The 18441-nt window shown below is 38.4% G+C and overlaps 1 protein-coding gene across 9 annotated transcripts in view; it reads left to right on the top strand.

The window, feature by feature from the left end:
- CEP128 (centrosomal protein 128) overlaps window positions 1-17795 on the top strand; it is a 554311-nt gene extending 536516 nt beyond the window's left edge. For all 9 annotated transcript variants that reach the window (XM_023546439.2, XM_023546440.2, XM_023546437.2 and 6 more), the window contains one exon: window positions 17762-17795. In XM_023546439.2, the coding sequence (XP_023402207.1) occupies window positions 17762-17780 (19 nt within the window). In that variant the 3' untranslated portion in view covers window positions 17781-17795. The remainder of the gene's footprint in view (window positions 1-17761) is intronic.
- The last annotated feature ends 646 nt before the right edge of the window (window positions 17796-18441 follow it).

The following is an 18441-nucleotide window of genomic DNA, read 5'->3' as shown; positions in this document are numbered from 1 at the left end:
AATTTTCTAAATTGATTCTAAATCCTGGTTAGTCTTAAAGATGTTGATGACTCTGCTTCCAGTAGTAAAGAGGGCACTGCTAATCCATGGCGTGAGGTGGCGATACAAATACACAAAATAGCCCGACCAATAGATCAGGTATTGGTGAGAGGCGAGGCTCTGGATGATCACATGTTTGATACCTTTCTACAATTTTTTCGTAATGTGAAGTACTAGGAAGCAGGTTGGTTGGTCGGTCCTACTTTTGCCAGACAAAGTGGTGAAATAAAGAGATGAGCTCATGGCTTCAGAGTCAAAGCTTAAGTGCCATATAAATGAACTTAAAGTTTCCACTTGTGCCTGGAAAGAAAGCCTTATTTCTTGTAGTAACAGAGCTGATGTTGCTGAAAACCAAACCCAGAATCTTTTCATAAGAGTGGCTGAATTACAACACCAACTGAATTCCCACCCTTGAATGGTGTCCGAAGTTAAAGCGAGGGTATTAACTGGGAAGAAAAGGGATCCTGAAACTTGGGATGGGGACATACGAGCAAATAATCAGGAAGCTGGGAACATTGAGCTCCTAAATTCCTTTGAATCACTCCTGCCAAGAGAACCAGCCCTCTCACTCCCATCTGAAGAGATGACTCTATCTTTGTCTGCTACGCCAGCCTCCCCAGTAAAACCGTCAGCCCCTCCACCCCCATCTGATGAGATTAACCCAGCTGTGTTTGAAGAGCTTTTGTCTGAGTCATTGCCTGGGGAATTGCCTGAGGCAGATGTCTTACAAGACAATGCTGAATGTTCTAAAAACACCCCTATCACCCATTTTGGCTTCTAGACCTATAAATTGTCTTAAGTCCCGGGGAGCCCCAAAATGTGAAATACAAAGTGTGACACAGAAGGAGATATGCTACACTCCAAAAGAACTGCTTGACTTTTCTAATATGTACAAGCAGAAACCCGGGGAATATGTATGGGAATGGCTATTAGGATAATGGTACAAGGCACATGAAGATAGATCAGTGTGAGTTTATTGATATGAGCCCGCTAAGCATGGATTTTTCATTCAATGTTTCAGCTCAAAAGGTTAGGAAAGGATTTCATAGTTTATTTGGTTGGGTTGCTGAAGCAAGGATCATGCAGTGGTCCACCCTAAATCAAGTTGAAGTATCAGACCTGCTTTGGTATACTGTAGAAGAAGTTATCCAAAGGCTTAGGGGAATTGACATGTTAGAGTGGATTTATCAGGTTAGACCCACAGACCCACACATGGAATGCCCAGAGCACATAACTTTTACCACAATGGTGAAGGAGAAGTTATTGCATCTAGCCCCTCCCACAAAAAAGAGGAGGGACAGCACCTAGTGGGCCTCTTTGGATTTTCAGAGGCAACATATCCCTCATTTGGGTGTGCTTCTCAGGCTTATTTATCAGGTGATTCAAAAAGCTGCTAATTTTGAGTGTGGCTCAGACCAAGAGAAGCCTCTGCAACAGGTTCAGGCTGCCGTGCAAGTGGCTCTGCCACTTGGGCCATATGATCTGACTGGTCCAATGGTGCTTGAAGTGTCAGTGGCTGATAGAGATGATGTTTGGAGTCTTTGGCAGGCCCTATTTGTGAATCACAGCACAGACCCTTAGGATTTTGGAAGAAAGCCCTAGCATCCTCTCCAGATAACTACTTTCCTTTTGAGAAATAGCTTTTGTCTTGTTACTGGGCCTTAGTAGAGACTGAACACTTAACCATGGACCACCAAGTCACCATGCAGCCTGAGCTGCCTATCATAAACTGGGTGTTGTCTGACCCACAGAGTCATAAAGTTGGACATTCCATCATTAAACGAAAATGATATATATGAGATCAGGCCTGAGCAGAACCTGAAGGCAAGAGCAAGTTGCATGAGGAAGTGGCAAAATGCCCATGGTCCCCACTCCTGTCACATTACCTTCTATCTCCCAGTCTGCACCTATGGCCTCATGGGGAGTTCCTTATGATCAGTTGACTGAGGAAGAGAAAACTCATGCCTGGTTTACAGATGATTCTGTGCAATACACAGGCACCACTCAAAAGTGGACACCGGCAGCACTACAGCCCCTTTCTGGGACCTCCCTGAAGGACAGTAGTGAAGGGAAATCCTCCCAATGGACAGAACTTAGAGCAGTGCACCTGATTGTTTACTTTGCTTGGAAGGAGAAGTGGCAGCATGTGCAATTGTATACTGATTCATGGGCTGTGGCCAATGGTTTGGCTGAATGATCAGGAACATGGAAGGAACATGATTGGAAAATTGGAGTCAAGGGGCTATGGGGAAGAGGTATATGGATATATCTCTCTGAATGGGCCAAAGAAGTGAAGATATTTGTGAATGCTTACCAAAGTTTGACCTCAGCAGAGGATGATTTTAATAATCAAGTCAATAGGATAACATGTTCTGTGGAAACCAGTCACCCTCTTTCCCCAGCCCCTCCCATCATTGCCCAATGGTCTCATGAAGACAGTGGCCATGCTGGCAGGGATGGAGGTTATGCGTGGGCTCAGCAACATGTACTTCCACTCACCAATGCTGACTTGGCTACAGCCTCTGCTGAGTGCCCAATCTGCCAGCAGCAGAGACCAATACTAAATCCCCAGTATGGCACCATTCCTTGAAGTGATCAGCCAGCAACCTGGTGGTAGGTTGATTACACTGGACCACTTCCATTATGAAAAGGATAGCGTTTTGTTCTTACTGGAATAAACACTTACTCTGGATATGGATTTGCCTTCCCTGAATGCAATACTTCTGCCAAAACTACCATCCGTGGACTTACAGAATGCCTTATCCACTGTCATGGTATCCCACACAGTGCGAGCCATTTCCTTGATATAAATTTCTCTCTCTATATAAAGAGAGAGATGCTTCACTGATTTTGCTTCTCCAGAGAACTCAGCCTAAGACAATTATTTTAAGGTTTGCAATTTGTACCAAGTTGCTATGTAGATAAAAAAAAAAAGCAGCCTATATGAATGTACAAATGCATTTTACTACTGCTATCTGTTTTGAAAAATCTTCCCACTGTTGAATAAGGATTTATACCAACCATTCTGTACTTACATTCATGTTTCCTCAGCAATAGCAGCCTTCTTCCCAAGAAAGGATTATTCCACTAATTCAGTGGTTTATCTATTCATTCAATAATCAGTTATTAAGCACCTATTATGTGCCCAACTTTATTTAACTGACTAAAAACAAAAGTCAGAAAGAAAGCCTTCTGTGTATAATACCAATCTTAATCTTGTGATTTTAAGAATTTAAATATAATTCCTTCACTTGGTGCACTAATAAAGTTGATTAGCCAGTAATCTATGCATCTATGTCATCATTCCTAGTTACCATTTATAATAGTTAGATGAGCCACAATTTGAAATTGACACAACTATACTTGCATATGCTAAGCTTTCATTACCCATCAACATTTTGCTCTTCAGAGAATGAAACCGAACTTTGAAAAAAAAATCTGTATATATTTAGATGATATCAAATACTGTATATATTTAGATGATATCAAATACTGTATGTATTTAGATGATATCAAATACTGAAAGACAACCTAGACCCTTACTCCCATTATCCCTGACCCCTTTTGAGGGTAAATAATAAGGTCACAGCCATGCAACCCAAAAATGATGCTTCCTGTTTTAATGTTTACTTTTGGGCCCAGAAACAGGAATCTTTTATATGTGAGAATTTATCATTCGTTGGGTTCTAAATAAAGATTAGATTCAAATCCTCAGAACCATTACTGAACACGGGAGCTTCTCATATACAGATCTCATGTGAGAATAATCTGCTTCTGGAGCCACTGAAATCCAGATGTCCAACTGAACAGCTGCCATCTTCCATCTGCCGTTTACCTCAAGATCACTGCTTGTGAACTGTGGACCATGTGTTATGCATTTCTTATGTTGATGTCCATGATTGAGATCAGATGTTCTCTACCCTTAGTTTTGCCCTTAGGGACTCTTTGTATCTCTCAGTGGGATGTACATTCACAGACACCGGTACCAAAGAGCAGCTACAGAGAAGTTTCCCATGCAGTGTTCTTGCAAGTAGCTAAACTTTCGTTACCCCCAAATACTTGGTGTTTATTGCTCTTCTCAGTGATTACAACTGAACTGAAAACAGAGTAGGCATCTAAAGCAGAATAAGCTGAAATCGTATAGGGTCTGTAATCCTGATGTTACATTTCAAAAGCATGGTTGTATAAGGAATCTTTTCTTTTTTGGCCTTCCACATGTGCAGACAATAGATTTGACTTGAAACCTGTCGAGTTTCCTAATGTGATAACCTGCCTTTCCAAGTGGTGAGCACTGGAGTGAGACTCATGTGTCCTTTGGTGCTGATCCCAACAACATGACTTCACACAAATGTTTGATCAATTTTACAAGAACCAACACTGTCTTTTACCAATGGAGTAATTACTTAACAAGTTACCCATACAACTTGTGTGAGGAGCCATTTGGTAAGATTTGTAATCTAGGCAGGATTTAGGGAGATCACTCCAAAGTAAGTCATTACCAATTTAATATCTGTGGTGCATTTTTGTAATTGTTAGCCAAAGGTCTAGCATATAGAAAAAATTGTGTAATAGAAACAAAGACTTGAAATTTTTTTATAGTTGTTTTGATAGCATCAAAGATTAAACATCTTAACTCATTCAATTAATATTGTATCCAAAATCAGCATCCTTGAAAGCTACATGGAAAATTATTGCATACAACCAATGATATCTACAAATCAACTTTATTTGGTGATGATATAAATACAATTATTGTATTTCTAAATTGCAAGATGCTTCACTAGACAATAAGCTCTGAAGAAAAGCGTTGTATTTTGTCTTGCACAGTGGCTGGCATATTGTTAGTGTTCAAAATACGGTTGCTAACTGAACTATACCTACACTCTCAACCATCTTTTATTAACAGAGAGAAAAGGGTGTTTATTAACTGGTCTTGCTAGCCAAATTTGCAAAGTCTTTTGCAAGTTGCCTGATTATATCCATGAAAATTTAGGTCATATTGTTGTTCTTGGAAGCTCTGCCTAAATATAAAAACTATGCTTTCAGTGCCATGAATGACATGAAAACCACACCCATCAGAAAACAAACATAAGTGACAAGTTACTGAACAAAATGTGCTAATATTCTCATAATGAATATCAGTAAAATGGCTGTTATCACCGCATGCACCATCTGCTTTGTATTTTTAAAACCATACAGGTGAAGGCCTTAAGTTTGTGTTGGCTATCATATTTGTGGATTTTGTTTTAGAGATTCCATCATTCACAGGTAGTCCACAGGACTGTTCATTAAAAAAAAAAAAAATTCTTGAGATTGTGACTATGGTCCCTGAAGTCCCAATTTATTTTGTAATAGGGGCTTTTAGGGAGAGCAAGAGACCCAAACATCATGACGAGTTAACATCAATCGCTCCATGATTATTGACTTTTCGATATCATCTTCAGGAATTTGTACTCCCCTCCCCCGCCCCCCAACACACCAATGTGGCAGGTGGATACTTGCCAGTGTGTCTTATAGAATTGTCAGTGTCCACTTAATCTGCAATTGATTGTGGTTTGGTTGCCAGTGTTTCTTCATTCCAGGATGTTTGGCTTGAGAAACTCACTTAACTCTTATGCCAATTTCTTGTCATTTAGCTATTTATTTGTGGACCTAGGATGTCTACTGTAAAAATCATTTTGAATTGTGTGATTCCATCCCTCTTTGTATCTACCTTTAGGACTTTCTTTCTCCACATTGCTGTTGCAACCTCCCATCCTTCCTACCAAAGTGATATCTGGCACATTTTGAAATTTAGGCCTTAAAATTTGAGCTTCCCAGAGTCCCGCTTTTTCAACTGCTTTGTTAGGTTTGTAATGGTGCAGCCTGGCTGATGCAGTGGATAATGCGCTTTTTTCATGGTGCTTTTTAGGACTCAAGTTAGCAAAGTTTCCTAAGCCCTACGATATAGCTTTAAACTATGATATAGATAGAATGTGCAATTTTTTTTAGTATGAGTACGATCACACAACCTGATGTTTATCCCCCAATAAGAGATAGTGGTATTGATTGCAAGCTTTGGTACATGCACAATGAAAGCAGTCACAGCCTTTTGACTCTACATTACTGATAATATTAGAACAAGAAATTGCATCCCGTACTGCATGCTTCCGGACAATACAGGCATTGGGATAGCCAAGAGCCATCTGCCCCTGCCTATGTGACAGGTCATTAATAGTAGCCAACATAACCTCAGTGACTTCTATCCTAAAGTTTCTCTTATATTGAATATTGGAAAAGGCAACCCAACCAGTCAATGACTAATATGGAGCATCTACCAAGACCCCATCATTACCACCCGGAGTAATAAGTGCTATGAAATATGCAAGGAAAGTAGGAGTGACTGTTGCTAGTAATAGTTGCTTGGTACTATTTTAGTTACAATCAATGGCACCTAGTGCTGCTGTTAACAGAAATAAATGCAAGTGTGTAGGTTTAAAAAATAGAAATTTATTTTATCACAGCTCAGGAGGCTACAAGTGTGAATTCATGGCGTGGCTGTAGGTGGGTAGGAAGGTCCTTCATCTATTTCAGCTCCGGGTAGCAGTAATTCTTGGAGTTCCTTGGCTTCCTCCATCATCAGAGAGCTTCTGTCCTCCATCTGTCTGTATATCCAATCTGATGTTTTTATAACTCAGAAGTGATTAGGTTTAGGTTCCACCCTGTACTGGTATGACCTCATTATCATTAAAAAAGAAAATTCCATATTTACACTTAGAGTTAGAATTTCAGCACATATTATTTGGAGACACAATTCAATACAAACCAGGAACTTAATAAAGATTTGCTGAGTGAATGCAATGTACCAGAAAAAAAAAATTTTAATATTAAAGATCCTTTGAAATCCTCCTCGCTGCATAGAGAACAACAGTACTTTTCCTTTAAAGCTGTTCTCCCACCCAGACTATATTTAACTCTTGCTCTTGTTTTTGTTTTGTTTTTTTCTTGTTTGTCAGAATACAGCAATAGCAAAAGAAGGTTTTGGTCAGGTTTTAAAAATAGAAGCTCCTAGATATAAACTGTACATACTTTCACTACTAGAGAATATTATATCTTACAAGAGGACTTTAAGAATCATCCTAATTTTTTTTTTTTAGTTTAGATACTAAAGTAAGAATTGGGATATGTTAAATGAAATAGAATCTACATGCACCTAAATGACTGGATTTAAAACCCAGGTGTCCCAGTTGGCCATAGCCTATCCTTCATATCCTAAGCGGAAGAATGTTGGGTCTGGAGGAATCCTGGCTGATTCTGCCACTAGTGGCCTGCATGTTCTTTAGCCTGCCATCTCACCACTCTGCGTCTAGTGTCTCTTAACTGATGGAGTTAACTGAGGAAGTTGGACCAGACGGTTCCGGGTCACTTTCTATCTTCCGTGCTCTTCAAGACTACCGCTGTTGAAGTGTAAGACAATAGAATTCTTCACTGGATTAAAACTTAATGGTGTGTAGTCTGAATCTCTACCTCAAAGCTAATTCTAAGAGAGACCAAACCATGTTTATAAATTTCACCTGTCAATGATCTATTAAAAAAAAGACCTTTTTTTTTTAAAAAAAACTCACTTGTATAACCCACCCTCCTCCTGCTTTTTCTATGTTATTTTTTGCTTACAATGGTACAGGATTAGAATCCTATTACCACCCCTAATTGACCAGGTATATGATACAGGGTAAATTGCTTAACATATTTGAGCCTCATTTTATTCATCAGTAAAATGGAGCTAATAGTATCTACATCAAAAGAACTGGTAGGAGACTTGTATGTCATGGCTCGTGAAAAGTGTCAAGCTTAGAATCTGGCACATGGTGGTTCTCTATACATGTTTCTTATTTTTCTTTACCATCTAGGCCTGATCCACTTTATCTATAAAAACCTGCACTTGGCTCTGAGATTCTTGTCTCCACTTACTAAAGAGTAATGGATCACCAAACTATAGAGCAGTCAATGGCAAAGCTAATTGGAATCTAGAAGTAGCCTATTTATTCTATTAATTGCCTTCTTTTACCAAATATTTAAAAAAAAAAAACTGAGTGTCAATTCCTTAATGCATTCATATACATTTGAATACATGTTTAAAGTACTTATATATATAATATAAAACACTTTAAACTTGTCTTCAAATATTCATATCCGTCTGGAGAAGAGATGTAGATACTTTATACCTAACATCCGCATATTGTATGCTATGTGCCAACACTCTTCTGAAATGTTTTGCATATATTCACTAATTTAATTCTCACAACAACCCCTGAGGTTGGTATTATTATTTCATATGAGACTATATCTCAAAGATATATGAGAGGATGAGAAAACTAAAGTACAGAGGGGTTGGGTAACTTATCCAAGATGGTATCTTAGTAAGTTTGGAGCCTAAATTTGAAAGCAGAGAGTATGGGTTCAGAGTCCAAGGGCTTTGTCATTAGGCCACATATGCAAACAGCCACTTAAAAATCATTTGCAAGCATTAATGGCACTATGAAGTTTTTTCTTTTTTTTTTCAGAAGGGCAACCCATCTAAGAAAGGAAAGAGGCAGCTGCTGTTAACCCCACTGCGCTGATTAAAGGTTGTTGAGGCTTGATGGTGCATTAGGTTTTGATATTCCTACTCTTCCTGAAAACCAAGGGAGAGGGGAAAAAAAGCAGCCGGGTGGGTTTAGAGCCCAGGGGATTGAGCACGGACTCTATTCCCTCTCTTCATAGTCCAGCCAGTGCCAAGCAGTTTTGTTTTTGCTTTTTAATTTAAACACTTTTCTGCCATAACAAATATAAAGCATGCATGACCTAAAGAAGCCTAGTAAAAGTGGCTTTTGATTTGAGAAGGAAAAATATATGTATGTGTGTGTGTGTCAGAAGAAGCTGAGGGGAAGTGTAGAGAAAAGCCAGGGGAAGAGGTAGCTTTTCTTTAGACTGTCCTATTAAAATGTGTGAGTGGAATTTGGGGTGGATTTTATGAGTAAATAAGGAATTTTGCCACCAAATTCTTTCCTCCAGAGCTAATATTCTCATGGGATATTAATATTAATACAAGGAAAATGGCCCTGGGTGAAGAAAAATTATTTTTCTTTTTAGGGGCAGAGTTCTGTCAGGACAATAGTGAAGTTAAAGAGTTGCAGAAAGTGGTAGTAGAATATTAAACATTTTAACATACACAAACAGGAAAATAGGCTACAATCTACAGCATTCCTTTTGGAAAGTGGAAAAAAGGAACTGGTAAAATCAGCCCGGTCAAAGGCTTTTTACCCTCCAAGCTGTCCACGGTGTGGGGGCCTTTTGGTCCTAGTCAGTCTTCTGGTCTAGTTAAAACCATCAAAAGAAAAATCTATAATATATGTGGCTGCAGTGACTGTATCGTGCATTAGATACATAGATAACACACTACATGGAGGCAGTATTTACATTTTATGCATTTCACCATTTCATCATTATAAATCAATCCTTTTATGATTTCTTTGAATCATCCTTTTGGAGCATCCTAAAAGAGGGAGAAAAAAAATGAAAGCTCTTCTCAAGCAACTTCACTTAATGGATAGCTAAATGTCCAGTTTCAAAAGCTATTACTTATAAAAGGCCAGGAAAAAGTTAATATGGGGCATATAACTGCAACATAATTTTTCCAAGGTGGAAGAGGCAATAAATTACAAAATCTCGTACTATTGTAATGTATGATTTTGAAGAAGATCGGCTGTTATTTCACTATGGTTTACAATATTTTAAGTCCCAGTGTTCTGTTTTGGAATTGTATTGATTTGTTCACTTGTTTTACTTAATTTATTTCCAGTCTCTGGGTTTTTGTGATTCTTAATTGTATGATGTGGTTCATATTCACTGTTTTTTCATGATGCGAATGCCAACAATGTTCCTTTGGTCTTTTTATGCTTAAAAAAATAAACATTAAAAGGTGAAGCTATGAGGGATGCTCACAAAGAGTTGCATGCCCTTGACTAGATTCTTTAGCCATGTGGGTACATAATAGCTTGCATGTGGGAAGTTATGTGATAACTTACTGTGGGATAGTTTACTGAGCTGGACTTCAAGTTCACTTACCTTGTAGATAAATGAGCAATATGATAAAAATGTTAACCGGTCCAAGCAGAGGTAGATTAACCAGTAAGCAAGGTACACATGGGCTTCCTTGTGTTTACTCTCTGACGTGGTGAAACCCGTGTGAAATTGTGCACTACAGATTAGTAAATAAGCACAAGTAAGCCTGTGAGTACCTTGCTTATTGGGTAATTCGTCCCTGGGTCCAAGAATGCAGAATTCCTTTTGGGCAGTTTTAAGCCAGTAGCATATAATCAATTAAAAAAACAAGCTTACTTTTATACTAAGACTTGCCATATATTGGGAAATAAGTACCAGAAAACAGGTAACTTCAGGTAAATTCATAGGAGAAGCCTATAACTTTCCTGGTAATAAAGTTTGTCTTCAAATGCTTTGAGTATTTGGGACTTGAGGGGTTATAGTTAATTACATTTGGGGGTCAAATTTTGATGAATGAGAAATGCATTCCGGCCTCAATTTTTCCAGTTGCAATCTTTCTAAAATGTATGAGTAGGTTTTCTTAACTAGCAACACAATGAATTTTATCAATTTTTTTTTTTTTTTTTAACGATTTAGATCTGGCATGCCTCAGGGACATCATTCTCAATATCAGTCATCATTGTACAATATAATAAAGAGGTAGAAGGTGAAGCAGATGAGACCATCTGTATTTTTGGTACCAGAATGGTGGACAGTTAGTCAATCAGTTACTGTGAGGGTCTATTACAGGCCAGCCCTGTACAAATTACTGGAGGTGATATAAAAATATGATAATTCTTTGTTGCAAGGGGCTCTACTATGTATTTTAAGATATATAGTAGCATCCCTGGCTTTTTTCGGTAGTGCAGAAATAACATACTTCCTGTAAATGTAATAGGGATTCAGAAAATGGAAACAACAGGGGTTAAAGGAAACTTCTTAGAGGAAGTGGGTTTGGACAGGATCTTGAAGGATGTTTAGGGTTGGCAAGTCAAACAAGCTAAAGAGCTTGATGACTAGGGGTTCACTATATTTGACCAAAAGGAGATCACTGGTAACTTTGAGGAGAATGATTTCAGTAGGTTACATTAAAACCACTAGGTAAATTAGGAAGATGTTTTAAAGACAAATTCCACTTATAACTCAGGCCTAGGCATAGCCTTAGAGTCCATCATGTAGGTAGAATTTAGGGGTTACGTGCACTTTTTGCTCAATACAATTCTGTAGGTCAGTACACATGACCCGTCATTCAATGAATCTCCTCCATTTTTTCCTGCTTTCTCTTCCTTCTTGTCTTTTTCTATTTTTTATCTCTTACTTGCTTTCTGTTTCTTTATTCTCTTCTTCTTCCTCCATTTCTTCTTCCATTCCATCTCTCACTCTTGGGTTAGACTGATTAGGGGCAGATTAACCAGTAAGCAAGGTATGCACCAGCTTACTTGTGTTTACTTACTAATCTGTAGTGCACAATTTCACATGGGTTTCACCACATCAGATATTAGTAAGTAAGCCCGTGTGTACCTTGCTTATTGCGTAATCCATTTCTAACACTAATGTAGGCCTTTGAGAAGAGAATCCACATTCCTGATCAGGATATGTTTTCTTTGGCTGCTGTAAGAAATTACCACAAACTGTGTGGCTTAAAACAAAAGAAATTTATTCTCTCACAGTTCTCTAGGCCAGATGTCTGAAATCAGTTTTACTGGACCAAAATCAAGATGTTAAAAGGCTGTGCTCCCTCCAGAGGTTCAAGGGGAAAATCCATTCCTTACCTCTTCAGCTTCTGGTGGCTGCTGGCATACATATATGTATATTTTAGCTTGTGGCTGCATCACTCCAATCTCTGCCTCCATGATCACATTACCTTCTCCTCTCCTGTCTCTGTCAAATCTCCCCCTCCCCCTCTCTTATAATGACACTTGTGATTGCATTTAGGGCCTTCCCAGATAATCCAAGATAATCTATCCATCTCAAGATTTTTACCTCAATCACATCCCCAAAAATGCTTTCTACAAATAAGGCAGTGTTTATAGGTTCCAGAGATAACGATCTCTTTGGGGGCCTTTATTCGGCCCACCACAGATTGGTATAAGTAGTGTGATGGTCCTCCTTTGACCTAGGGCAGACAGCATTAATCACATCCTATGCACTTAATGATGAAGCACTTACTGATGAAGATCAAAGATTATATATAGCCTTCAGTAAGAGTTGCACCTCAACATGAAGAAACGGAAAATCCTCACAACTGGACCAATAGGCAACACCACGATAAATGGAGAAAATATGGAAGTTGTCAAGGATTTCATTTTACTTGGGTCCATAATCAATCCCCATGGAAGCAGCAGTCAGTACATCAAATGGCGTTCTGCCTTGGGAAAATCCGTTGCAAAAGACCTCTTTAAAGCATTAAAAAGCAAAAATGTCACTTTGAGGACTAAAGTGCGCCTGATCCATGTCATACTACTTTCATTCGCCTCATATGCATGCAAAAGCTGGACAATGAATAAGGAAGACTGAAGAAGAATTGATGTCTTTAAATTGGCAAAGAATATTGAATATACCATGGAGTGCCAGAAGAATGAACAAATCTGTCTTGGAAGAAGTACAGCCATATAGTGCTCCTTAAAATTCAGGATGGCTAGACTTACCTCACATACTTTGGACATGTTATCAGGAGACCAGTCCCTGGAGAAGGACATCATGCTTGGCGAAGTAGCAAGTCAGCAAAAAAGAGGAAGACCTTCAATGAGATAGATTGACACAGTGGCTGCAACAATGGTCTCAAACGTAGCAAAGACTGTGAAGATGGTGCAGGACTGGGCAGTGTTTTGTTCTGTTGCACATAGGGTTGCTATGAGCCAGAACCAGCTTGATGGCACCTAACAACTAACAATGCTGCATATATGAACATCTTTGGTGAATCTCGCCTGCAAGCTGGAGAAAAAAGTCATATCTCTTCATATGTCTTCTGTTAACTTGAACACTCATACTTTCTGTGTTTGAACAGTAACTCCCTGCCAAGGATTGAAGAAGGACAAGCACAAACCACTGAGTGCTAAGGTGTGAAAGTAGGACCAAAGGTTTGCATTTAAGAATCTTAGTTCAGTGAGAGTAGTTCTCTCTGTAATTTCTGAGTTACAGCACAAAGAAGAGTGGCCACAGAGCACTTTAAGGATGCTGGGGCTCATCTCACATATTTATTCCTTATAGTTATGGTGAAAGTTGTTGTCTGACCCTGTGCAAGTCACATAACAACTGGGAACTTCAGCTTACTTTTTTTGTAAATACAGGGTTAATAATATACACCATGGAGGGTAAATATTAGAAATAATGTATGAAAGTGCCTGGCGTCTTATTACTATTATTAACTAGTGGAAATTATAGTTATTAAAATTGTAAGCTAAATATTTTCCAATTTTGTATAACAAGTATTTTGCCACATTTCTTCTAGTCCCCTTCCTTTCAAAGCACCAGCAATGTTTCTACTCCATGCCCCCTAGTCCAATTAAGAGTATCTCGAAACTTGCCATTAGAAATTCATTAAGTTACATTCTTAATTAAAATGAAGATACCTTCAGGATAGACAGAATATTTGAAGTCTCCTTTAGCTAAATGCCCTTCTGGAGACTGGCATGGATACCTGGAGAGGGGAGGTGAAGACAAAGAGACAATGACTCCAAACAATTTTGTTCAAACAGCCCACATGAAAAGGCTTATTTTGAAAGCTAGCGTAGCCTGTAATGTATCCACAAAGAGAAAAATTTAACACTAACAACTTGTTTTCAAAAGAAAAATTCCTTTTATCAAAGACCAAATTAAAATTAGATTGGTGGGCTTTGAATTCATATATACCACCAATTAGTGTCAACTTAATTCCAACTCATGGTGACCTCATGTATGTCAGAATAGAAGTGTGCTCCGTAGGGTTTTCAATGGCTGATTTTTTCTAAGTAGATCACCAGGGCTTTCTTCCAAGGTATATCTGGGTGGACTTGAACTTCCAACCTTTCTATTAACAGCCAAACACATTAACTGTTTGCATCAACCAGGAGTTATGTATGTATGTGCATATGTGTATGTAGATAATAAGGGTGCAGGGTAGAAGAAGTGAAAATACAAGAAAGATTGAGGAATATAATTCTGTAGGACAGTATTGTAAACTTCACAGCTCAAATATATATGGAGATATTAATAAAGGTCTTCTAAATTGAATAAAAAATTTCCATCCATTCATAGGAACATGTATCATATGTACTCAAGTCAATGAATTGAGACTTTATAAGGTGACCAGTTTCTCAAGGGAAACAACATTTTTAAAAAAAAAGGGAGAAAGAAAGAAAAGAGGATAGAGAAGAAGGTGTTCATATCTAGCTGCTTTGCTGAGAATGTGGGTCACAGTCTAAAGAGATTCCAATGGTAATGTGATAATACCACATGTCTACTCAAGGGCAACCAGTAGAAATGTTCTGAATCAAAAATAACTCAATGTTTGAGAATCGTGAGAGGACATTCAGTACATATCCATCCAGAGAAATTGGGAAGGAAGAATGAGTTAGTCAGTTTTAAGATTTCAAGAAATTAAATTTAGTGTTATGAATTTATTGTTGAAAAGACTAAATATCATTACTAGTGGAATTTCACCAAAGATGAAGAAATTGAAGATTTTTACCAATTTCTGCAGTCTGGAATTGATCAAACATGCAAGCAAGACGCATTGATAATTACTGGCGGTTGGAATGTGAAAGTTGGAAACAAACAGGAAAGATCAGTAGTTGGAAAACATGGCCTTAGTGATAGAAATGAGACTGAAGATCACATGATAGAACTTTGCAAAACCAACGACCTATTCATAGGAAATACTGTTTTTCAACAACATAAATGGTGACTATACACGTGGACTTCATCAGATGGAATAGACAGAAATCAAATCGACTACATCTGTGGAAAAAGACGATGGAGAAGTTCATTATCAGTCAGACCAAGGCCAAGGGAATATTGCAGAACAGACCATCAATTGCTGAGATGGGAGTTCAAGTTGAAGCTGAAGAAAGTTAAAACAAGTCCATGAGAGCCAAAGTATGACCTAGAGTATATCCCACCTGAATTTAGAGACCATCTCAAGAATAGATTTGATGCATTGAACACTGATGACTGAAGACCAGGTGAGTTGTGGGATGACATCAAGGACATCAGTCATAAAGAAAGCTAAAGGTCATTAAAAAGACAGAAAATTAAAAAAGACCAAAAGGGATGTCAGAAAAGATTCTGAAACTTGCTTTTGAATGTAGAGTAGCTAAAGTGAATGGAAGAAATGATGAAGTAAAAGAGCTGAACAGAAAATTTCAAACGGCAGCTCAAGAAAACAAAATATTATAATGAAATGTTCAAAGACCTGTAGTTAGAAAACCAAAAAGAAAGAATGTGCCTGCCATTTCTTCAGCTGAAAGAATGGAAGAAAAAATTCAAGCCTTGAGTTGCAATAGCGAAGGATTCTATGGGCAAATTTTGAATGACTTAGGAAACATCAAAAGAAGATGGAAAGAACACATAAAGTCACTGTACCAAAAAGAATTGGTCAACGTTCAACCATTTCAGGAGGTAGTATATGATCAAAAACCACTGGTATTGAAGGAAGAAGTCCAAGCTGCACTGAAGGCAGTGGCTAAAAACAAGGTTCCAGGAATTGATGGAATACCAATTGGGATGTTTGAACAAATGGATACAAAGCTGGAAGAACTCACTCATCTATGCCAAGAATTTTGAAAGATAGCTACCTGACCAACTGACAGAAAGAGATGCGTATTACTACTCATTCCAAAAAAAAGGTGATCCAGTAAAATGCAGAAATTATCAAACAATATCATTAGTATCATATGCAGGTAAAATTTTGCTGAAAATAAAAAATGATTGCAACACTACATCAACAGGGAGCTGCCAGAAATTCAAGCCAGATTCAGATGAGGACACAGAAGGAGGGATATCCTTGCTGATGTCAGATGGATCTTGGCTGAAAGCATAGAACACCAGAAAGATATTTACCTGTGTTTTATTAACTATGCAAAGGCATTTGACTGTGTGTATCATAACAAAATTATTGATAACATTGAGATGAATGGGAATTCCAGAACACTTAATTGTGTTCACGTGGAACCTGTACATAGACCAAGAGGCAGTCCTTCAAACAGAATAAGTGTATACTTCATGGTTTAAAATCAGGAAAGGTGTGTGTTAGGGTTGTATCCTTTCACCACACGTATTCAATCTGTGTTGAGCAAATAATCTGAGAAGCTGGACTATATAAAGGAGAATAGGGTATCAGGATAGGAGGGAGACTCATTAACAACCTGCAATATGCAGATGACACAACCTTGCTTGCTGAAAGTGAAGAGGAATTGAAGCACTTACTGATGAAGACCAGCTATAGCCTTCGGTATAAATTATACTTCAACATAAAGAAAGGAAAAATCCTCACAACTGGAGCAATAAGCAACATCATGATAAATGGAAAAAATAATTGAAATTATCAAGGATTTCATTTACTTGGGTCCACAATCAATGTTCATAGAAGCATCAGTCAAGATATCAAACCACGTACTGCCTTGGGCAAATCTGCTGCAAAAAACACCAAAAACAAACCCATGTTGTGGTCGAGTCAATTCCGACTCATAGTGACCCTATAGGACAGAGTAGAACTGCCCCATAGAGTTTCCAAGGAGTGCCTGGTGGATTTAACTGCTGTCCTTTTGGTTAGCAGCCATAGCTCTTAACCACTACTCTGCCAGGGTTTCTGCAAAAGACCTCTTTAAAGTGTTAAAAAGCAAAGATGTCACCTTGAAGACCAAGGTGCACCTGACCCAAGCCATGGTGTTTTCAATCACCTCACATGCATGTGAAAGCTAGATAAGACAGAAGAACTGCTGCCTTTCAATTATCATGTTGGCGAATAATGTTGAATATACCATGGACTGCCAAAAGGATCAACAAATCTACCTTGGAAGAAGTACAGCCAGAATGCTCCTCAGAAACAAGAATGGCGAGACTTTGTCTCACATTCTTTTGACATGTTATAAGGAGAGACCTGTCCCTGGAGAAGGGCATCATGCTTAGTAAAGTAGACAGTCATGGAAAAAGAGGAAGACCCTCAACGAGATGGATTGGCACAGTGGCAGCAACAATGGGCTCAAACATAGAAATGATTGTGAAGATGGCACAGGACTAGGCAGTGCTTCATTCTTGTGTACATAGGGCCACTGTGATTTAGAACCAACTGGATGGCACCTAATAACAACAATAATGGTATCACACCCTGGTTATCAGGAGCGGTCATGGCGTAATTAAAATATGGTGTGTTGGCTATCTGCCATTTCAGCAATTATCATTATAATAGTGAAGTCTATGTTTAGCTAAATGATTCTTAAGTTTCACTTTTCCTTTCACTCAGTAGTGAGTGTAATAAAATTTTACCCCCGAGAAAGGAAGTTAGAAACTCCCTTGTTCTATTATGACAGAATCTGAACTGAACATTCATTTGAGCAGTCAAGAAGTGAAGATGAAATGACAAGCAAAATTATTCTAGTTATTACTCCTTGTAAATCATATGGGTTCATTCTATAATATGGTGAGGGAAGCTAAGAATAAAGTATTTTTTTTCTTTTTTCAGAAAAACAACCAATAGTTGAACTGTATCATAAGAAACTTCCCATCAGACACACAAAAGGAAAAAAAAAATCAAATTAACAAAGGAAAATATTGTTAATCCTGGTAGGAAGGTGACAAAGAAATAAGGTAATAATGAAATTTATAAAATTTTGGAGGTGCTTGATTTGGAAGACAAGCCAGAGATTCAAATATGGAACCTGAGATTTGTTCTGGTGGTGATATACCAATCACTCAGACCACCCCTCTAAAACCGAACCACATCATGATCTAAATCCCACAGGTGAAGAAAATAGGTAGCCTCCCTCAGCCTTTTTGAAGAGCTAAGAGCTGTGAAAGTGAGAAAAAAAGTCTCCAGGAAAAGGAGTTGGAAGAATCTACCACTCACTGACTCTTACTTTGGGTCATTGGAAATACGCATACGTTGCCTAGGACGTGCGTAGATGCTTTGGGGACGTTGGAGTTGTTAACCCTGAGTGCTGCTGAGTGGAGAATACTTCAAAGGCAAAGGGCAGTGAGAGAACCAGAAGCCAATCAGAGTGAAGGGGGATGTTTGAACTGAAGGAGAGGGGGCATATAAAGATTAAAGGTTTGGGGATTCTCTCCACTCTTTCTGCTGGTGGACTACTGGGTAGGTATTTGCAACTCCAAGAGGATAAAAGGGATCAGGTAAGCCCGGGGTCA

Source organism: Loxodonta africana, chromosome 10 (genome assembly GCF_030014295.1).
Source record: "Loxodonta africana isolate mLoxAfr1 chromosome 10, mLoxAfr1.hap2, whole genome shotgun sequence".
Classification (NCBI taxonomy): Eukaryota; Metazoa; Chordata; class Mammalia; order Proboscidea; family Elephantidae; genus Loxodonta; species Loxodonta africana.
The sequence above is the reverse complement of the archived record's forward strand: the minus strand, read 5'-3'. Positions and strand labels throughout refer to the sequence as shown.